Raw genomic sequence first — 24,180 nt, 5'->3', positions numbered from 1 at the left:
GAAAATTCTACTTTTAAACTAAAAACTAAAAGGGAATGGTATTCTAACCTCAATAAATGCTGCCACTTCCTGAAGAACCAGGTTCCACTCCACCTGATCTTCAGTATTAAAACGATGAGTGTAGTCTTCAATTTCATCTGACAGTTCCTGATGTAAAAAGGTCAAAGACAGACATAGTTACTTCTTAAACTGAGAGGTTAACATGCTGTCAGTAACTTTACAATTTTGTTAGCTGTGCTGGCCTTCAAGAATAATAATAATAAAAAAAAAATTACTTGAGAACATACGCAGCACACTTATGACTAACATGCTAGCCAAAACGCTCTTTCAGGAGACAGAATGCCAACGTTACACTGAGTTTTGGCAATGCAAAGTGTCTTTTAATGCAAAGAATTTCTGGAGTTCAGTATAACTATCGTACTCACATACAGCTATGTCATTGGTTATTACCATAAGCTATGGATACCAAGGACTCAAATTTCAGCTTACAAGTAACTTTAAATACATTGAGAAAGTGAGTGGTATGGCTTTTTTAGCTACTACTAAGCTAAGCTAGCAGTTCAATTAAGCTTAGACACAAAGACAGTAATGCAACCTACACAAAACTGTCAATACCAGAAGCTGCTTGCAGCAAGGTTGTTAGAGGGGTTTGGGAAGCATATGCTGTCAGGAGAAGCATGCTGTTCCTTTGTTGTAGTTAAAGGGTACCTCCCTATCTAAGCTGCAGCTATTGGAATATTTTTACTTGGTGTTCAAACAATGCTATCAAATCATTTCAGTTTAAAGTGTCATTATTAAATGTCTGATTCACAGAAGATATTCACTACATTGGATGTCAGATATACTAGAAAAGCAATGATCAACATTGGCCTGTACTCTATTTTTTGTACCTAAAGATTGTGTTTATAGGCATTCAATGCTTTATTCCCACAGCAGAGCCATATGCAGATCCAGCCTCTCCAATTTCATAGTAATATCTACATTATTTAGTAAGGTTTAATTTTGATGGGTCTCTGGAAAGTGCAAAATGTATTCAGGATGTGTTCTAGACATGGGACAGAGCAATATCTGTTTGGAAGGGAAGAGAAATAAGCTCAACATAAGCTAGGAGACACTGGCTTTCCAAGCAACAGTATGTCATGAAGACTTGCTGGGGGACATTCCACCCATGTCTTAAATACACTACAGGAATGAAGATGTACTCAGACTTATCAGATGATCCCCATGCTTTCAGATGAATAACATGCATCTTACAGTTTATTCCTAACTAACTATATAAATTCATAAAGTTTTTCTCTAGCCAAATGTTCACATCATACTGAATCTTCTTAGCTCCAGCCATGTTATTCCTTCCTTCTGTGGCATCCAACAGCACAATCAATTAAATGAGGAAAAAAATTAAAAGCTATGCTGCAGCAGCAGCTAACATCATAGATCTAATGAGCGATACTTCAACTGAAATAGACTATATTATGGATTCCTTAATTAGGAGAAAAGCCCTGAATAACCAGCAACCTCCCACCCCTCAGCACCTTTATCCTCATTTTAACATACCTTTACAAGGTCCTTTACAACATCCATTTTGTTGAGCAAGAGACAAACCACTATAAACCTTGCATAGTAACGCAGCTTCTTAACCACTAATTCAGGCCTAAACACAACAACAAAAACACCACAACCAAATTTGAGATTAAAATAGAACATAGGTAGGCAACAGGGGTAAGGGAGAGGAGGAGTTTAAGACTAGAGCAAGGCTGAACACTCCACAGATTAAGTGTTCTAACTGAATTCATGGAGATCGATAGCTACCTGGCTGCTTAGAAGTTTATTTACAATTGAGTACAGAGACATAAAATATACATCAAGAAAGCCACAGCCTCCCCCTTCCCCACAGTCTCTTTACATGAGAACAGGCATGGGAGTCAGATATAATAGCTGACTGTTCAAACTTTTTGACAGTTCATGGGCAGTATCTGACCCCACTGCATCAGATGATAATCACAGCTGGCTCAGAGTTCACCCACCTGGGACAACTTAAGAGATCTGCAAGTCAGCATAGCCCATAATTACTCATCCATTTCTAAAATCTTCTGACAGCATCTAGAAACATGCTTGGTCAATCCTACCTTCTCTGAAACAGCTCAAGCACTCAGACTGAAATTGAGAGATTTTTAAGAGAGAACGTAATAGGATCAACAGATATCAGAACAGAGCAGGGAAACTTTCATCTTTTTGTGGCACACAGGTGCGTTTAGACATCAGCAAGACTAGAGACGTGCAATTGGTTTAAGTCCAGAGATCCTTGAATGCTTGGCAGGAAACTCCCTAACTAACCTTCTGCGTTTATCTTGATGAGGACTTCAGATCATTTCTTCTTTACTTTGATGAGGGAACCCAGGTTTACTGGCTAGAATGTAAGATCAGGATCCAGAAATGAGTTCTCTACCTATTCTTATTTATGTCTGTCCATGTTCTTGGCAGGCAGCACATTTTCTGCACTGCCACAACCCAGCCCTGCTTTGAGTGTACCTTTCTCAGTATAGTGTCTTAAAAGGAAGACGTTATGCCTCCTGAAGTTCTTGGACCTTGTCCCAGTCAGTTACAGATGGCTGTTGTACTGCAGTAGTAACTGATGTTCCCCTGAAAAGACTGATTAGAATCAAACAGGTTCCTCTGCTTCAGCCCGACTAACTTGTCTTCCAGCCGCAGCATACTAGGTCCCAGCGCTGATACTGCTCAGGACTCAAAACGACAAAACTTTGGGGCTAATAGCTTTCTAGCAAGGACCAGATAATAGAATATTCTTCCAGTCATACAGCAAAGTTCTTATTTGTACTGAGGTTTTTAATCATGGCAGGAGGATTAAAAGAAACTTCCTCCAACAACACTGATTTTATCCCAGTCATGCTCCTACAGTTTATGTGTACTTGCTGCTTCCATACACTGTTCTAGTCTTGAAAGAAATGAGGGCATTCATTCAGACATACCTGTCTTCTTTGTTGACTTGGGAGTAGTATGACCTCTGCCTAATTGCTGAATAGAAGGAGAAAGCTTCATTGAGATAGCTGGTTTCTGAAGTGCGCAAGCTGCAGAGGAAGAACCAGATTAGCTCACTGCTTCAGATGGAAATCCATGCCAAACCCTCCCTTCCTGCCCCCTCAACCATCTTGTGCATCAATGGCAAAACTCCCTCCTCAAGTAACATCGTATGAAAGCCAGACTCTCATTCTTTGTGCCTACTGGGAAGACAGATTTCAGAGCCTGGATTCCATTTCAGATAACGATCAGATCTGCCCATCTTGTGCCCATATGTACAGGTGACAGTTTAATTCAAAAGTTTAAAGGAACATTAAGCTCCCAAACGTATAAATCACACTTTTGCGCAAGAGTCGAATGCAGCACGCATGGAAGACTTGGAGACACTTTTGAGGCAGGACATAAGTCCTTAAGCAGTATCAACGTGACTAGCAATGTGGTATTGGGTTCACGGGCGCCCTTCTCTGCAGCACCCCCATACAGTCCCAAGGCCCTTCTCATTCAGAAACAGGCATCGTGACTCAACTGATACATTCATTTCTCCTGACTGAGTATCCAGATGTTTGGCATGGAGCTGCCACTAACACTGCATTCCCCTACTGAATCCTTTTCTGTGCTTACTTACTAATAATGGTAATAGAGCTGCCCAATCTTGGAAGCAATTTCCCCAATTTGCCACCGCTTCAACCCATACCGATTGTCCAATACTTGTCTATTTTGCAAGAGAGAAAAGAAAGATTAAAAGGCATTCCAGAATTTCTCAGAACATCACACCAGACAAGACAAAGAGCCGTTGTAGGGCCAAATTCAGCTTTCATTACTGGTGTGGCATTCCCAGTAGCAGTCCCTTACAGAGCCAACAGCACTGCATACACACACCAGAACAAGGACCATTTATCTTGCATAAACTTGCGAGAGCTAGACATAAGTATGTTGCACAAAATACACACAACAAAAGGTCACAACTTCCCAGGAGAACACTCAGACTACGCAGCCAACATAAGGTGTGAAAGATCAGAGCCCACGCTGCAGCAAGACGCTTCACACCATTCCAGATGGGTTCTGCATTGCAGAAGCCATCATCCCAGCTTCTCCTTGGTAATATATTAAAGCAACATGCATTCAAGTAGAGCAAAGGATTTTGTTAAAAAAAATCACACTGAAAACTCTGCAACATTTTAATTCTTTAGACTGTGAGCACTATAGGAAGTGACTATTCCCTCCCTTCATGCTTGAATAACACAGTGAAATCTCAATCTTAACTGGGGCCCCTAGGCATACCAGAGATTAAAGCTGCACTTAAATCCACAGAACACGTCTGCCTACAACATTCCCTTACCGATGTTGCTGTTGAAACTTCCAGAGTTTGGTGTAAACGTCAAATGTTCGCCCAAAATAGGACTGCCACTGCTTTTGCCCGTACTGAGGTAAATCCCTGCAACAGACAAGCGACAAACGCAGAGTTAGGGAGTAAATTCCAGTCAGTCCAGTGTGACAGCAGCGTATGTGTCAACATCAGAATAGCTTTTGTCAGAACTGACTTGAAATGCTTTATAACACTGCCTGCACCCAGAACTAGAAGAACCATGATTCCTCTAGTTTCTCAAAACCTGTTGTTACTGTAATCCGCAAGGAAATCATGCTTAGCTTGTAGGAAGTACATATATCAAGATCTGACCATAGTATCCCTAAAAACATGCCACAAGCCAGACAGCATATTCATTTAACACATATACAAGAAAAGACTGCATAGGCATATATATGAGAAAGAAGCATGTATTGAGGGGAGGAAAAAATTCTTCAGTTCTGTCTCCTAATAACTGCTTCCTGCTTTCAGATGAATTCTCTAGTCACTTTTCAAATGCAAAAGGATTGAAGTTATCAGTGTTAATAAAGGTCCCATGCATTTTGCAAATCTTCTGAGTGATTGCCTACATTTAATCACTGTTTGGGGACACAGAGAGCCAATGTCTCAAACTGCCTGAGCTCCGCAGGTTCCATACAAAAAAGGACGATGCTATAACAGCAAACTGAAGGTGTGCAGCTTAACCATTAAGTTTCTATCAGTCAATATCCACAATCCTTACTATCTTACCTGAGAGCGCTTGTCCAGCTACAAGTCAAACTGACAAACAGTCCCCCAGCACAGCAGACCCCTTATGAAAGGCTGACTCTCCTCCCCCAAAAGATTCAACAAGATGAGTCCTGTCCAACAGCTTCCACCAGTTATACAGGTAGACATTCACTTTTAAGTTAGTCATGAAAAATATGGTGTATTTACAGTGTATTTATATGGCATTTATTATGAACATATGACACACTGTACACATGAGCCTGTTCTCTCCAGATGTGCCTGGGATTCTGGAATGGCTACTCCAACATGCAGAATAGCAGCAGATGGAAGCAGTGCTCTCCATGAGCAAGTTAACATGAGTCAAGCGACTGGACATGTGCAAAAACATTGGTATTTACGGACAAATACAGTCTAAAGGGCAAAAAGGAATCCATGCTCTCTAACCCCTGTAAACATGCCTTTATCAAGGTTCCTCAATATTAACAGGTTCTCAAAAGCATCAGAACAGGCCTACAAATAATCACTCCAAACAGGAAGTGACCATGTTCCTGCATGCATTTTTCAACAACAGGTGACTGAAAACATCTTACTGTCTTGCTAAAAGAGAAGTAATTTTATGGTTATATGCACAGAAAGCTAAATTGGACTCTTAAAATATCATAGTAAAAAAAAAAACCTTCCCAAGAGCAAGCAGAACAATCTAATGGAAATTAGTTCATTTAGACTCATTTAGACTGATGGTATTTCTTGCTACTCATTAAGGAAATAATCTTTTTTAAATGGATGAGGTTGTTCACTGTGTTTCAGAAACAGACCCTGTAACAACATACATAAATCAGCTGTCCAAATGTGACCACATCAAGCAAGCATAGGGATGCTCGCCGCTAACGTTCACTGAGTTAGGTTACATCATCACCACAACATTTGTCACCCTCTAACTCATAATTAGTGATTTGTCAGAACCTGAGACCTGTTTTTTTCCTATCAGTCTCCAGTGCTGTAAGGTGAGTTAGTCAATCCAGTTCAGTTCTGCTTTCATACCTCCACTCGATTTCCACACTGGGATATGTTTCCCTCCACCTCCACCCCACAACGATGATGTAGTCCTTAGGATTTTAGCTTTAAAGATATGTGCTCTCAATCCTAACAGAAAGCCTTCACCTGGGAGGTACTTGAATCTTGGAACAAATGCAACAGAGAAGACTAAAAACCCTCAGTCCCACTGAACACGTTGCTTACAAATCTGTACTGAAGCTGATTCAAAGGAGCTATACAACTCTACGTGGAAATGGAACAACTTTTTCAAGATGGCATAATCTTTCATTTGATTCAAGAATAATTTCTTCAGGGAATGCTCTCTCAAATTTCTGTGCTGGTTAACGTACCATCCAACACCCCAGTCTTCAGCAGATGGGCACAGAAAAGCAGCACATTCCACTTCCAAGCCTGGGAGGTTGAGACTGAGGGAAACACCACCTTTTGGAAACCATGCCATGTCCTCTGAGGAGTAAGACAAGCAAAGCAGTACACTATGATTTCCAGAGCAGTGTACTGGCGCATTACTGCTAGCTGTAATTGCTTTAACAGCACCCTAGGTAGAAAAGGAAATTAATATTCCTTTGCTCATCAGCCAACTGTACTTCCCACACAGCTTGAAGGGACCTAGCTTAGTTACTACATGTAAAATGAATCTGTTATCAGCTATAACTCTTACCAGCCTGGAAAACCCTTCCAGTACTTGCTGCTGCTATTCTATGAAGATGCCAAGGAATCTGAGTAGGATTTTACAAAAAAAAAAAAATCCTCTCAAACTTGCAATTGGCTGCTCAACAGCTTGGAACATACTTCGGTGTAGCAAGGGGTAAACAGGAGCATAAACGTGTTTCAGGGCACCAACATCTTCATTCAAATACAGCTTGATACAAACACATGCAAATTTAAAGCATTTACTGCAACATTCATCAGTTTCTATTGTTGTAATAGATATAAACATTTTAACTAAAAAAAAAGAAGTTAAGAAACTGTCCAAATACATGCCTAAGATATATTGCAGGCTTTGATATAGCAAGAGGTAGTGTAAATTTTAATTAGCACTTCTACAAGTTTCAATGTTAAAAAAAAAAAAAAATTTAAAATAAAGAGTGAATACAAATACAAAACAACATTAAAATTGATCATTAAAAAAAAATAATAAAAATCAAAGTTCCCTGGCACTAACTTAAAGAATGACTGAATTAGCAAGTTGACTCAAAGAACCCTACCAGTAGTAAATTGGGCTTTCTAGGCCAAGTTGCTTAGCACATTTGAGCAAAAGTCTAACATAAGGCAACAAGAAAACATACCCTTCTCTCAAACACCAAGAAGTAGGTATGTGCACAACTTAAGAAATAAGCAGGTAACTATTTGCTGATCATGATTATGCATATATTCCTCATCAGTAAGCTAACATGTCTTTATACCTCCCCTGTCATCTTCCCTTGCGCACCTCTGTCACCCCCTCGATTCTGCACCTTCCTCTGTATAAGCCTAAGCATTCTTATAAGACCTAGTTCAACTCGCTGCGCTGCATTAGTTTTGAATATATGAAAATTAGTGGCATTTTAAAAAGTCTCTGTTAGCACAGTGTACACATGTTTGGCCGTTGTTGTCCACAGTCACTGCTGGGTGTCCACATGTATATTTCTCAAGCAGCGTGCTTGCCTAATTGCAGCTGGCATAGCTGCACAATACCCTGCGATTCCTCGGCTCCCCAGGGAACAGGAAAGATCTCCATGGAAACAGACAGTAGCACTTGTTCTTTTGATAGTATTCTGACATGGCTGTAATAAAACTTCATTTATGACAATACATTACCGTGGTTTCACCACAGATTTTTGCAGACAAGAGCTGCCATTGCTGCTATCCATTTACTGTTTTGTGTTCTGAACATCATGCACGTTGCCCCCATCTATCAAGAAATTTTGCTGTGAGAAAACAGATGCATAAGCAAAAGAGTACATTTAGTGCAGTTTTTTTAATTGGACCAGAGGATCTGCATTATTTGGTGAGAAATAGCCCAAAAGAATACTAAAGACATGGTCGACTGCAGAGTGGATTATTAATACAACTCCTCCCACTCAAGGAGTCAGAGAATATATAATCCAGAAGCAAAAATACAAGCAATCCCAACTTGAGAGCAAAAGACCTGTGTTATAGCAAGACGTTTTGCTACTTCCAGATCTACAGAAGGATACTAGAGCAATACGGAGAGAAAAAGGCAACAGCCTCATGTTCCTCTGGGGTGTGCCTGCCTGAAGATGCTGGGTACAGAACAGGCAGTGGTAAGGGTACTCACATGCCGTTACTGATCACGATCAGCTTTACAGGAGGGAGGAAGTGGCAGCAAGAAGCAATCCAGATGCAGAGGAGGGAATGGAGATGCTTTGATTTAGGACAGTTCTATCCAGACAAAGACAACAGTTACACACTTCATTACAATAGCCTCCAACAACAAGTTGAGACTGTTTCCAATTTCTGGGCTTTTAAAACATTCCAAACTAGACGTGAAGACACAAATTCAGATGTTCTAAAAGGATGGGTTTCTCACACTGGGCACAGAAGACTGGTTCCCTTGCCACACTAAAGTGGCTAGTGCATAAATTCCATAGACAGTCCAGAATTCTATCCAATTCTTTCTGTATAATCTCAGCAAAGACCAGCACTACTTATGTGCTTGTAATTCATTTTCTGTCAGTAGTTCATTTCAGCCATGCTGTTGGCAGAAGCCAGATAATACTGGCTGAAAACCAATTAAAGGTGCTGAGGTTTGTTTGGCCAGCACCACATGGAAGTTGTCACATAGGGACAACTTCCAGATGTAAAGATATTGAGAAAGTCCTAGAGACTCAGCAGTACACTTCAAAACGGAAGGTTACAATAACTATAAGTTTAACATTCAGAGCTTTAAATACATTCACAGTTTTGACAGGTGATAAAAAAGACAATTTCCTTTTATGTTCATAGGCTTATCGTAATTACAGGCTCCTATTCCCAGAACCTAAGCAGCAGTGAGATAACGGCATTATTGTGTAGCTTCCCTATCGCCTCTAATAACCCACAAAGACAGTAAGCACACCAGTAGCACTCACAGTAACTTGCCTCACTGATGCAATCGGTGTGAGAAGCCAGTCCCTCCCCAGTACCAGCCTGCAGCATTACCTGAAGCTAACAGGGTGCTGTTGTTTCTACATCAGCAGCAGCAGCATGGAACAAAACCAGGAAGTTCAACTTGCATCTTACTAGAAGTCTACAAAATAAATGGTTAAACACTGTCATCTCTTTCCATGAAAGGACAGCAGTCATGGTTTTTGCAGCCCGCACAATGAGCAACAAGACCTTACAATCTGGGAAAGTATGATGTATGTGGAAATATTTCCATTTCTTAAAGTTTCAAGCTTCTCTGTGATACTGAACACATTTAAGCATTTTTTAACATTAAAAAGAAAATAATAACTGGTGACAGTACACCATGAAAAACTGCTTCCTAACATGCTCCCTCTTTCCAGCCTTTTTCCAAGAAAAAAGCAAGTGGGAGTGGGGAAAGGAGAGAAGAGAGCAATTGGAACACACTTCATTAACAGTTGTTTCTAACTTATAGCTCAGGGTGTTCGAAAAGGGAGTACAGACACTAGAAAGACAACCTCCCCGCTAAGTTACTCTAGCAGGCATGGCCACAAAAGGATGGTATCACTGGTAGTGTGAGCATGAAGTATACTTTGGAGCAGCAACCTTGGCAGATTATCATATGTTTTCCTCAAATGCTGTATTTGGCATCTGTATTGGGAAGAGAGGAAGGAAATGCTACTGAAACAAAGACGTGGCAGGCTTGCATTTTTGGCAGCAGCAACAGCTAAGCAGCTGCCAACACAGCTATAGGCTCAGTTCCCTGTAGCTGAAGTGCCCAGAGAGGTTTCAGGAAGGAAATCATTGCTCTCCTCTCCCTCCCCCATCACTTCTTTTCCATGAAACGTGGTAGGGACAAGAGAATGGCATAAAACACAGCAGCAAAAGCCATCATCATCTTCAAAATAGAAGGCAGCAGGCATGCATCAAATGCATTTATTATACTAGAGGGAAAAGCAAGCAACTGGACTAAGAATTAGGATACTCGTCAAGTCATTTTCAGGTGAACTAGCCAGAAAAGAACAAGCACTAACAGAGGAGATACCTAAAAATTATAATGCTGCTTTATCCAGTCATTACGCCCATAGGAATCACAGGCCTTATAGGTGAAACGGTGGTCAAGTTCAGTGCAAGAAGCAACTACGTTAATTGTGTCAAGTTACAGTAAGGACAGAGGCAGGCTCCCGTTCCAGTACGTTCTTATTTGCACACAGAAGAGCTGGCTGGTGAAGCCCATCTCTCTATTTTTATTGCCCAAATTTCATCCAAAGATATTTTCCATTTTCTTTTCATCTAGCTGGATAAGAAGGTTTCTTTTTGGCAAAGTACCATGCCACAGAAACTACATGTCTCATCTGGAAATCTGATACAAGTACTAACTGCCTCCATGCCCAAAGGAAAAGACAGAATGGCTGTAGGTGCTCTGCCATATCTGTGATCTGAACTGGACCATCATGCATCCAGACATGAACTGTATTAATTTGCACTCTGCAGTGACTCGGGCCAAAATTTCAAGCAAGATGTATCAGAAAGCCAATGTAATGGCATATATGGTCCTGGAAATCCTGGCCTCAAGATCTCAGTCCTTTTGCTTTAGACCCTGTTTCATGGGGTGCCGAATGCAATCACCAAGAACTCCTTGTCTCTACTGCCCATTTACCATCCAGATTTTGGAGCACAAACTGTTTGTTTTGGATTTGGTAATCAACTTCAAAGGACATGAAAGGATTATCAATAGCGGGGGGCGGGGAGGAGGAATTAAAAACATCTTTGCTAACCATCTGTGTTTGAGTAACAGCAAGCTATATGGGCCCAAACATACAGTATTACTCAGAGACCAGTAAGACGCTGAACTGCCAACAAGATATGAGCTAAAAACCATGTTGCTTAAGAGACTCTACAGCAAAGCTTAGGAATAAAACAGCTCTTGAATACATAATCTTTAACTCAGCATATATTGACATAAACAGGATGCCTATTATCACTGTCCAAACGTGCACCATTTTCCTTGAACTCCTCTTACTCTTATTCCCCTTCTTATTGGTGCTGACAAAACAGCTAGACTTTCTAGATGTTATTGCCGATGTTTTGTAGATAAATGCAGATTTTACCTTTCTCCACAGTTCAGATTAAGCATTTGTTTCACCAGACACACACAGGCTATGGTTTGGATGTTTCTGTTTATCACTTCCTAAATTTCTTCCCCAAAAATATTCCCTCCCAACCTTTCCTCCCACCTAGGCCACTCCTTGTCATCCCTTTTTTTTTTTCGGTACAGAAACTGTGGGGTTTTGGACTTGCATGCTGTTAGCTGTATACAGCCACACCTAGTCTTTAATTGTGTTCTTCATACACAACATTTCAGTACAAATTCTATCAATTTCACGGAATTTCCAACTTCCAGTTTACTGTTAACTGACATGACCAAGATATTCAGCTCACCTTTCTCACATTTCCTTCCCTACTGTCTCAGAAGAAATGCGTGAACCTCTACGCCTACAGATATTCTTACATACATGGTCCAAAACTACTCATACATAGGTGCACATTGTTCTCTCCTAAATAAACTCACTGGATTTGAGTTCGAAATGTTAATTGTACAACTGACTTCAGCATCACTCACATTCTAAAGTGTACGTTCCAATGCTTTTCTGAAGGAATACTGTCAAAAATGCACTAACCTTAAGCCATTGAATAGCTGTTTAGATTTATCCAATAAGTAGCAAAAGTCTGTCACTGTTTTCCTCTCTGCTTGAGGAATATCATCTTCAGCTCCTCCTGATGACATGATTTCTTTTAGGGCAAACTCAGTCCTATGAAGAAGAAAATAGCCATATTACTTAAAAATTGAGGGCTACTATGAACTCATCCAGATTAGATGCATGTACAGTTCCATGGGGATGGTAACAAAGAGCATGCAATTCTCCCACAGGTTACTCTTCTCAAGACTCATTAAAAATAACAGCTGAGAATCAAAGCATGGGACTAATTATTGCACAATGCACTAGTTAACAGAGCAAAATTAAAAATAAAAGTGGTACAACAGTCATAAAATAAAATAACTCTGAGGACTGTATTCACAAACACAAAACTGCCAACAAAAGGACTGTAACACAAACAGTACTTGGGTTTCATACTTGGACAAAGAAATCCTCTCTAAATTTGCCTTTCTGCAGAGGTGTTTGTCCTGCAGCTGTATTTAAAGAGACTAGTCTCAGTTCTGTTTACATTTCATTTTCTTCTGTAACTGTTGAAAACTGTAGCTCACTAGTTGCTATTGCTAAAACACAGCAATTTTAGACAGAATGCTAAAAAATATCCTGCTTCTTCTCTACTTCCTCATGACTGTTTAATTCCATGGCTTGCACTGCCCACAATTACACCTGCAGATTGATTTTTACTGTTCATATGAGTAAAATGTCATATTGTACAGTAATCACCTGAACAAAAAAAGATATAATGTAAATAATCCTAGTATTGAGTAAGTAAGGAAACATGAAAGCCTATAAAGGCAGAGTGGCTTTTAAAATCTTACTTGAAACATACACAGATGTAAAATTACCCTTTTGATCATCCAAATGTGAGCTACAGATTTCTCAGCAGCAGCAACAAAACATGCTCCTCTGAAAATGGCTGCCAGATCTTTGGCTCTTCTGTGCTCTGTAAGAATTTTAGTGCAAGATAAACACACCTGTAACTGGGCAAAGGCAGAGCTTTTCCTTTCAGCAACTTCTCTACCGGTTCTGGTAAGCACTTTTGTTAAGCAACAGGTTTCCATTTGTGCAGAAGCTTTGTTTGGATGCTATTTGCATAAATAATTACCTACAAGTCCCAATTCAAGCCAGACAATGGCAAAGCTAACTCCTTACAGTCATTAGAAAGTACCCAGAAGCATCTTTCATCGTCAGGAAAAACCTTCAAAATAACCAAGCAGACTTTAGAAATACTTCCCTGAACAAATATTTCACGCCTACCAAATGCAGAAGAAATCAGCAGCTCCCCCCAGCTTTTGGGGATAAGTTAGTGAGCATATCCTGCCAACCAAGCAGTTTCACGATTTCCCAGTTTAGAAAAGATGCAGCACACATTCACCTGACAGTGCACTAGAGCACTAGTGCAAGGACATGGGATGCACTGCACAAACCGCTTGTTGAAGAGTTCCAGAAAAAGGTAGGAAGCATCTACTTATTGTCAGGTAACTGCAATATGGGTGCCAGACAATATAAGAGAGTTCAAAACATACCAACCAGATGTCAAAAGCTGTTGGCATGAGCCTAGCAAGCAGGGCATGAATATTGTGAAGCACAAGCTTGTGTTTGAAATCTCTAAACATTTACATTCACACAGCATGAAACAAACAACACTGAGTACTTAAAGCACCAACATATGAAATCGAAGTGAACAGTGAGAGCTAAAAAACAGATGTCAGAAGCAGCCAGGAGGTGATTCAGGAATTTCAGGAAGAGGGACAATACCCCACGTCCTGTGTGCTCCGCAGCAAGGGTGACCTAAATCCTGCGGCGAGGCCCTTGGATTCTGCAGTGCTCCACTGTGGTAGACCAGGCACTCTAGAGCAGCTTAAGATACATTTTCAAAAATTGAGGAACTTGCTTAAATTGCAAAGTATGTTTCATACAGTCTGTATATCATTCCTTTAATTTAATGGTAAAGTCAATTTTATTTTATACTACCCTTAAGTTATACTATCCAACTACCCCAACTGCTGCTAACATTGACCAACTGAATCTGTGTTAGCCCCGACACAGGCAAGTAAAACCAACTGTTCTCACGTTGAGGGAGTCTGCTATACCCACTGCGAAGAGGGCCATTTATGCAATCAATAAAAGACATGCTAGAAAATTCACTGCCTGCCGATCTGAAAGGTATGAGAAGGCAGGAAAAATACTTTTTGCAGAGAAAGGAGAAAAAACGTCTTTCAGCTTATAGACAATTAAGGCGCATTTTGAAAGCCTACTCCAAGCCCAGCCAGTTCCTAAATATTTAGCACAACCCTAGTTTGTAGAAAGTTAGAGGAACTGAGAGAAGAAAGAAAAAGAAAAAAAAAAAAAAAAGGGAAATTACCAAACCGAAAACAAAACATTGGAGAATATTCTGTATAGTCAGCCTCCTGATACAGCTATCAGCATGTGGGTTTGGACCTATTACTGAAGCAGAGAGCAAAAGCACCTTTTCTGCTCATGGAAAGAAACTGCCGAAAGCAGAGGGAACAACCTGTCTTCTTATCAGAGACTGCTGCTGAAGGAACCTAGGAAACAAACCACATTTAAGCACATTCTGACATTGCAAAGAAGCCTGAAAAATCAGTATACCCTGAAGACATTCCACTAGGACAGATTTTCCTTTATTCACAGGTTCAGAAATGAAAAAATGTATGTTGCAATCAAGTAATACAGATGGTATTAAGGCAACCAGTAGCCTGAGTTTAGGCAAAAATGTGGTACTATATAGCCAGGGTGAGGAGTAAGAGGCAGAGATTTACATGCAGAAGCACACAAAAGGAGCACACTTACTAGAATAGTCAAGGTTTTACTTTTTGAAAGAGAGGAAATGAAGTTAAGTCTCAGTCACTCAAACTTATGTCCAGAAAAGAATCCCTACTGGTAAAACAGACTGTTCCACACAGAAGACGTGAAACTACAGTATCTGCAAAATTGCATCTTCACTCTACAACTGAGGAAGCTGAAATCTTAAAAACCACATCCACCAACATGTGTACACATACATCAAGACTTTAGCTTGTACTGCTTTAGAAATCAAAATATCAATAAATGCCTGATCAAGTTCCACTTTAAAGCGAAGCTGCCTCAAGCACAAAAAGCAGAGACAAAAAAAACCCTGTGAAGCAACAGAAAAACAAATATGAAAGGAAGGGATGGGAGAACAAAAAATTAATTAGAATAGAGAGGAAGACAACAAAACCCTGAGTTCTCTAAAATGAGTATCTTACAAAAAGTTCAGGTTCATTTGTAAGAAGCAACTTTGGTTTTTATGTATAGAGGGCCTGCCTGCCAGGCAATGTCTTGCCACAACAATAAAAGACTTCTGAGACAACTGTATGTCACATGAACTTAGCAAAGACAATAAAAACTAGATTGTGTTTAAAAATGTAATAGTTCCACTACATAGTATTATCCCTACATTTTATATTATTTAAGCAGCTGATGACTACCACAAACATGGGATGCTGTCAGTGTTCCAGGGAAGGTTAACATCCTGGCACAACCAGCAGCATGAAGATAGTGAGAAACAGGACAGGCCAAAACAAAAACCAGCTAATATCAGTATTTGACACTGTAAAGCACTATTACTGAACATGACCAAAACAGTGGTTTAAAACAAAGAGATGTACTTATTAAGGTACTGCAGCGCAAACTTTGTGTGTGTGTGTATGTGTGCGTGGTGATTAAAGAGGACAGGTGGAAGGAGAGGGGAAATCTTCTTGTTGCAAATGGCAAAATTTTCGCAGACCTTCTAATAAAACTTCTAAGTTTGTTCATGATTTTAATTTCCATTAAAACCAATACTCAGCAATGGGTTGTTGATACAAAAAGACTAAAATATAGCTAATAGTAATAAACTAAAAAAACTGATTATGATTCTTGCTGCCATGAAAATATCCCTACCATTCAGCATTCCAAATATGCCTTCTACCTGGTTCTAATCTGGATTGCCATATGTATTTCATATGATATAAAAGAAAGACTTACATGTTAGACCTGGAATAAAACACTCAATGCATACTTTCATCAGCATGCTTTGAATTACACGTTTAATGTTTATTTTAAAAACGGCTTTGGATAGAACTTTCTACAAGAAACTCAAAAAACTCTGCCCTGTATCATGATCTGTAAAAATTGTATCTGCCAGCTTTTCAGACATGCTTAGCCTAACTTTACTGTCAAACATTTTGATGGTATTCCTCTCACTCAACCTTAAGCACCTACACAGTAAGACAGATGCAAAAATTCATCTCATTTTCTACTGACGCTTTTAGAGGGAGGGAGGTGACCAGAAGTCTCTTGATCTAAGACATCAGAATGAATGGAGAAGACTCTGGGTGTTTATGAAAAGCTATTCCATTAGTACATAATAAATTAAACACAGAAGGCTCAATGTGCCCTCTTTGTTTCTGGGTTATTTTATAATAAAACAGCTAAATCACAGGTAAAAGTAGAATGAAATGAAACCTTAGTTACCCACACAATTATGAAACTATCTCTGTTCTTAATGACCTGAAGATGCAAGCACAATTGCCCATGGGATAGAATAGACACAACAGACATAACACCTCTGGGATGACAGAACAAGTATGCTCCAAATAATCAACTTTGGACAGTGACAATGGATGAGATCAAGTTACACTCTCTTGCAGGATAATTAAAGGCATGTTCTGGCTGTGCCACATATTGCACTCGGAAAACAAGGGTACTTCGAAATTACCCAGTGTATTTACACATGTACACAGTATAGTGGAAAGTCCTACTGAAAATCCTCAAAGGTTACACTTTAAAAGCAAGCATAAGTCCTGCTCAGAATGGACTGGTTACTTACTCACTACATGTGAAATTTATCTTCATGACAATTATAAAATAACACCATACAGAAAATACATTATAAAAATATTCAGACTGAATCACATCATGGGCAAACAGTCTTCCTTCTACAAAAAAGTAATCAGGAAAAGAAATAAGGGGTTCAACCAAGAAAGAAATAAAAGCAGTGAAGAATTAAGCACTGTAGCAACAAGCGTGACAATTTCCCCCTGTGAGATATCTTTGGAAAAGCTGCCAGAAGGTCATTCTTCTACAGATCTCAAATTCAAAGAAGCATTTTGGTTATAGACATGAGACAGGCGCCACTGCAATTCAAACCCTGGTTTCACTCAGCCACAGCACATGCCTGAATATGAAGGAAAGATGGGAAAGGAAGATGGAAAGAAAAAGGGCAACAGGAGCCGTTAAATGATAGGTGAAGCTGGCTTTTCCAGCTCACAGAGAAGGAGCATAAAATCAGTTATCTCATGCACTGGTTTTGGCTTATCATGCTCTGGAGGGGATGGTATTTGGTGCTGTACAAAGAAAGAACTACTATCATGAGCAGCTCAGGAAAGGAGGAGGTCTTCCCTGCACTAAAGACTGTGTTTTAATGCAGCAGCATTACAGACAGGAGAAAATTATTATTAGAAACAGCAAGTGGGCACAGCAAAGGGAGGAATATAGCTACTGACATCGCCCTCTCCTCAGGGACTGCTGAGCTCCAAATGAAAAATAAAAATAAAATGCAACCAGTAGTATGTCCACAATGTGGACCTCTCCTTCTCTTTGATACTAGAAGCAACCCACAGATCTGTGCTTCTTTTCTGCAAACAGACAGTTCTTCCAGTTTTGACAGCCCAGCTATACCAGAAATATCACCTACTTCATTTTTTGTTCTTGTGTTTGATGCTTTTTGCTTTCTTTCATGCGAAAGAAACTGTTGGGCTGTTTTGGATGACTTTTTTCCTTCTTTTTTCTCAAGTAGCACTTGTTAAAAAATGATCTCCAGAGTCTGCAAAAGGAGGCACTGGAACATTGGTTAAAAGACTGTTAAAATAAGACAGAAAATGGTAACTTCCAGCAGAACTTATTATTCTCTCAAAGATTTTGCCAACTCCTCAGGCCATACAAGGCAGAAAAATTGTGCTAGCCAAGCACTGCACTTCGCGTGCCAGGTTCTTTCCAACACACTCTCAGAACACACAATTCCAGGTTTGCTTACTACAATACATTAATAGACAAATTCATCCCATTGCAGCACCCAGGGTAGAAGAGCTTAGAGGCATCCCAGAGGATGGCAAGACTATGCAAAGCAGTTGGAGCTGAAAGGCAGCAGGAGGAGGGGTATGGGAAATGGATGAAAGTTTCATGATGCTAGCCAGGATTTTTAAAGTTATGTGTCACTTACATCACACACGTTTCCACTTCCCTGTGGTTTGCCGTCTTTTGGCTAAGGTTTTCCAGGCTCAGCTGGAAGGGAAAAAGAGTGCTGAAGTCAGCGGTACGCACTCTACTGGCCCTATACTGGGACTCAGGCCTGTAAAGCAAGGCACGCTTTGTGAATGGTGGAAGAATACTCTGGTTCAAGGAAATCAAGCTGACAATGAAAGTCAAGCACAGATATGTTAAATAACTGTATTACATGCACATCTCCTTAGCCAGATTTATTACATAGGATCACTATAACCTGCCATTCAGCTGCCTGGTAGAAGAGGGTGATCATAACTTCACACCTGACATTTACAAGCAAATAAAACCTCACTCCACAGAAAATTTAGTGATACTATAACTGTATGGCATACTGTACAGGCGGAAGTTAGGACGTATAAACTCTGTTCAGTAAGGACAGGTAGAATCAGGGGCAGTTTCCTAGAGCTGCACAGCAGAGCTGGATGCGGCACACTGACCTTCTGACAGAGCATTTGTACAACCGATTAGTCTTTTTTTAAGCCAGCTCTTCTACTTTGTTGTGGAATCGCGAGCGTCTCCTGCCTTCCAGTCAACCTGGACAGCCTCATCACATGAGTATTTAGAGGATAAAAGCTGTGAGTACCTATTAGCAGTGCTTTATCTACTTCACCTAAATGGTCAATTGAAAGAACAACTCTCTTCTCACTAGAGCATCAGCATTAGACTTAAAACTCTCATCTTGTACTACTAGAGGCAAACAATCTCATTACAAAGACTTTAGTGGCACATTTGTTCTGGTATTTTACAAGGAAATCAGAATCCATAGTACTGAATACAAGCAGTACAGAGTACAGATACTTCACATACATGATATATAACCTGTCTTTCTTACTTCAAAACCAGAAGAATTTAGTCTTAAATTTTTAGACTTTATACTTTTAGACATTTATACTTTAAACTATCACTTTCAGAAAAAATTGTAAGATTTTGTAAGTATAAGCATGAGCGCATCTTTCAGAAACCTTTCAGAAGCAACTCTTCCAAAAATCTGAACACGTCACTCGTTGTGTCATTTAACAGGTGACTTCACGCACCTTACAAATACTGATCTCCATGGTGCTCCAGCCTTCCAAAGATAAAGTTTGGATGTTAAACATTCACACTATGCAACAAATTTATTACAATGCAGAGAACTGATCAATGTGACCCAGTGAAGCTTCTTGGCTAAAATTAGAACGAGAATCTGTATTTTATCTCAGGCTCCAGCCATTTCGATTACTGAGCCTTCAGCTCCGTCCCTTAAATAACCTGTACACAACCTTCTGAACAGGGCAGCAGATGCAAATCTAACAGGACAATCCAGGATGGTTAATGTTGGGGATAGGGATAGGAGGAAGTAGAAGAGCATTCTCTTTTTCGGAAGAAATGCTCTTGTTTTTTTCACTCACCCACCTGAAGACAGCAAACTGCAAACCAAGCAGTGAACTAGCTTGGATGGACTATATTGATTAACTTTAGCCTGAGAATCAGAACTTTCTGTGACATATGTAGTACTGAACAGTAAACTGCCTTATCAACTACAAGTCCTAAACTTTTGCTGATCTGGAGTTTCATTGCTTGCATCAAGTAAAATTGGCTTGAGGTTTACAGTTGAGTCTCTGATTAATATTAAAATTCAGGAGTTGAGCAGGAAGTATGTGCTTAGAGAAGTGAACTAATGATAGGGGTAAGTGATGGCTGCATCCTGATTCACAGCTTCATGGATAGTTTTACCATTTTAATCAGGAAATCACAGCACAGATACAAACTCTGTTTTTCAAATGCTTCCCACTCCTTACTTAGAGATGCAAGTGGTATCCAAAAAGCAAAAGCACAATTTCTACATCTACCTTGTTGATACAGGAATTTCCCCAACTAAGACGTTATTAGAACTGCTCTCCACAGAAACCGATGGTAGAAAACACATTCCAATCTATTAGGATTTTAAAGGTCTCAAACCTTGAGTCAAAGAGACCAGCTCTTTTCACTTTTCATCCTGACACATCTCCCACAGCATCATTGCCAAAAGAGGACGTGATATAAAGCCAGATGCCCACTTGGTATCTATTTCTTATCCACAAATTAATAGCACAGATAAAACTAAGCTCTTGATCATTCATACATAAGGCCTGGTACGACGATGTCTCAGATCTGTACCAAGAAACATCTGCTCTTGCCTTCGCCAAGCAAGATGTCTGTCTACCTTTGCTCCCTATTTGCCTTCCTTTTCTTCTACAGACTGGCATACTCGCCTCTTGTGTTTTCTTTCAAAGCTATACTGTATGTTTTGGGTAAACCATCTGTGTGTTTCCATGTAATCTGCTCAGAGGGCTAGTCCTGACAGAGCCTCAGACAACACAAAATTAATTAGAACCCAACTTCACTCCTCTCTCCAGAATACCTAATTCTCCATTGAGAGCCACTGTCCCCAAGCTCCTGAGACACCACTCAGTTCTATTCAAGAAACACCAAAATAAATAAATAACAACCCCCGCCACACACACGAGCGTGCACCCACTGAAAGTTTCACAGGCTGCTGGTGTCAGTACTTCAGAGAGAACAGCAAGGAGCAGTTTAGTATCAGACCATTTCTTTATAAAATATAGGGGGGGGGGGAGATTTCTTTATTATTTCAAGGTTTTTTAGTAAAAGTTGGAATCAAACACAGACATTTCTCATTCCCAACCACTGTTCACCTCAGGGCATGTCTGCACTGCAGTGGCTGCAGCTCTTCCAGACGTACCAAGCTCCTTTTACAGTAGCTCACTTGGACGCTGCAGGAAGCATCTGCGAGCAGGCTAGGAGACACTCCTGGACTCCTGGCAGGGTTTGTAGTCCAGGAGGACAGCAATACCCAGGTCTAGCTTAAAGAACAACTAGATTGTTTCTGTACCAGCTATGCTCACTGCTGTATAAACATGCACACAGGATACACAATGAAAAGGACTTGGGCACAGCCCAGACTTTGGAGACATTTTTTGTTTGAACACAACAAAAAGCAACTTACAATTTAACTTAAGAAAGAGTCACGGAGCTATTTTATTTAGTTAATAATGCTGGTCAAATCATGTTCTCTCTGTCTGGATGTTTGCTTATTTCAAAAGGGCACTATGGAGAAATGCAGCATGAACTAGGAGGGTGAAAAACTTCTATTTTGTAAACAAATCGCAGTGTGGCTGACTGAAAATCATCTGCAAATGCAACTAGTTCTGCTCCAATTCGGAATTCACCAAGAAAGTATTTTTCCTACTAAAATATACCAATTTTACAGCTAACTTGCAGAAGTAGTACTATAAAGATTAAGCAAGAGGGAAGACATTTTTTAAAAAATAATAAAAACATAGAAAACCAATGGAGCTAGTGACACTAGCGCACACATTTGTGCATGAACAGTCATGCTCTCTTCTACAGACGGAGGAAGCCTGGTCCCACATCGACCTGTACATGGCCCTGTTGATCTTTCCCTACCCATCACAATAACCCCAACTCTCCCACCCAGCAAAGGGAACTGCTTCAACTGTCCCAGAGCTCCACACATGCTGGCTGGCTGGCCAGATGCCTCCTATAAAGTGTAACAACTCTCTTCTGCCTGTCCCTCCCTTTAATAGATGCACTAAACATGTCCCTCTCCTTCAACTTCCTTTGAGTTTTGTGAATGTCACTGGCTAGATAATCTTCAGGACTTTTCTCCCTACAGCAACACTGGTTACATCGGACAAGTGATTTAAAATCTGCTTGGAGAAGAAGAAAAAAGAGGAAGCCTGACTGGGCATTTGCATAAACCTTGTTTCCTAAAAAGGGGAAAGGAGAGGGAAAGGGATATATAAGAAAACAAGATAAAAACACGCACGCGCAATTCTCCAGATGCACAATGCTATAGCAAGTGGAAGCGACAGACAGCAGGCACACAGAGTTATACAAGAATTTTATTTTATTACTGCAAACTGAAAGTTTAGTACTTTCACATGGATGTGTAGTTCATTCCTCAGCATATCAGAAGACCAGGAGATTTGCAAACACTGTCTCATATTAAGACCCCAGAGTTAACGTGAGCTGCCACCTCTGCATTACCTTTGACATCTCAGCAGGAACAGTCTCAAGACTTCCTGTAGGGAAACAGCCAACACCACAAATTAGACTCCATTCTGAGTCAAATGGGTTTGAATATCCAGCATGTAGTGTCAGTCCTATTATTTTAGCTTCAAGTAAGTGCTTAGTCTATAGAATCAGACTTTTCATTTGGTTTACAAGTCTTTAAAAATCCTTTTATTGCTTAAAGCACACCTGTCTGTATCCAGAACTGCAGCTTTGGCATCTTTTCTCCCAGAACAACGCGGAGCTGTGCATTAACATCATACCATGGAAACAGAGTGTTGTCCCTTCCTGCCTTCTACACTGAGATCATCCAAGCCATACCTTACCAGCAGACTCTTCCAAATTCACTATGGGCAGGCTCACTTTAAATACAAGAGACACAATACCACCATGGGATGCACGTGGCCTTTTTCAATTTCCTTCTATAACACAAAACTTTTCCTTCTCTTCTTTATGTTTCTGCCACTGGCAATTTGTTCCACCTTTGTCCATTCTGCGCCCTCTGTGATCCCTCTTTCACTGCAGTTCATGACCTTTTGTGTATAGGATGAACAAAGGGCAAAGGCTAAAAATGTCATCACAGTTGGGCCTCTGTTCTTCTACTGACTTAACTAGTTTGCTACTAAAAATGAGCTGAAGCTAAAAGTCAGACTGAGGCAGAGTTTCTGGGTCACTGGAGTCCAGGAATCCCCAGAAGATAGTTCAGAAGCAATGGGGAAGAGGATGCAAGTGTTTGCTCTCATCCAAATTCAAATCATGAATCTGTAGTGGTGCCTGCATACCACCTACATGGTACTTAGTAGTCATTTGCATTGTATGAAAGAGCAATAGAAAAAAGAACATCAGGCTAGCCTACTCTTGGCAGGGGTGGGAGGGGAAGAAGGGAGATAGAAAAACACCATCAGCTGCGGCGGGCTGAGCTGTGTGTATTTACATTTCACAAGCGAAACTATTTAGTGGTTTATTTACACACAATGTTCTTGGAGTAGCTACAATGCCAGTTGCGTTTTATCTTGATTTTGTGGCAACGCACATAAGCCACAAAATCATAGGAAGAGTCTGCAAATGAGATATGAGCCTCATACATCTGGAAAGCACGTAAGACACTGTAAGAAGGGAGAAAGATTTTGGAAGCACAGGCACAACAAGGGGTTGAAATGCATTAGTTATGTCAAGACACCAAAATACAATCCAGGGACTCGAAAGCAATGATCAAGTCACAATACAACAGTTTATGCTGCAGGGATCACACATCCCAGTATAATTCTCATAGCCAAGTCAACCTACAGCAAGGCATACCGGGGCCCCAGGTCTCTCTGGGCTGCCCCTCCATATTAGAGTGAGGAGGGAATTGCAGTCGGCTCCATTTTATGCACATTCGATGGCAAGACGCCAACACAACTGTTGACTGAGCCAAATCTGGGCCCCCTTGAACTAAGCCATCACCTAAAGCAGGGTGGAAAAGCACATGCCTCTTGCATCTAGAGCGGCCAAGTTCCTGAAAAGCATCCGAGTTACAAGATAGATTTTTTTTTTTTCTTTCTTTACTCAGAAAATGACATGTTTTAACTCTTTGATGTACACTCATTAATTCAAAACTGAACGGTTGCTATACAATTTAGCTTGATGTTAATGTGATATGGAGAATTAGGAGACTTCTTTCTAGCAAGTCAAATTATTTACTAGATGGCCCAAATGGCAGTTCAGGCCAGCGTCCGATCTGGAGGGCAGTTATCATCACACTCTGGATCTTGTTAGCATTCTCAGCCAAGGTGTCAATGGCTGCTTTCCAACTGGAACCTTACTCTG

General features: G+C 40.4%; 1 protein-coding gene across 3 annotated transcripts in view; it reads right to left on the bottom strand.

The window, feature by feature from the left end:
• The window catches only part of SCAI (suppressor of cancer cell invasion), a 45,226-nt gene that overhangs the window by 17,456 nt on the left and 3,590 nt on the right, over positions 1-24,180 (bottom strand). For 2 of the 3 annotated variants that reach the window (XM_075170868.1, XM_075170869.1), the window contains exons 3-8: positions 11,953-12,084; positions 4,376-4,471; positions 3,662-3,748; positions 2,988-3,086; positions 1,555-1,651; positions 49-147 (exon numbers count right to left, since the gene is read on the bottom strand). In XM_075170868.1, coding sequence (XP_075026969.1) covers positions 49-147; positions 1,555-1,651; positions 2,988-3,086; positions 3,662-3,748; positions 4,376-4,471; positions 11,953-12,084 — 610 coding nt within the window. Of the gene's footprint in view, positions 1-48; positions 148-1,554; positions 1,652-2,987; positions 3,087-3,661; positions 3,749-4,375; positions 4,472-11,952; positions 12,085-18,235; positions 18,298-24,180 lie in introns of all 3 variants that reach the window. The other variant, XM_075170870.1, reaches the window with a different exon arrangement.

The sequence above is a fragment of the Calonectris borealis genome, chromosome 21 (assembly GCF_964195595.1).
Source record: "Calonectris borealis chromosome 21, bCalBor7.hap1.2, whole genome shotgun sequence".
Lineage (NCBI taxonomy): Eukaryota > Metazoa > Chordata > Aves > Procellariiformes > Procellariidae > Calonectris > Calonectris borealis.
Note: the sequence above shows the minus strand (reverse complement) of the source record. Positions and strands in the feature narration are given on the sequence as shown.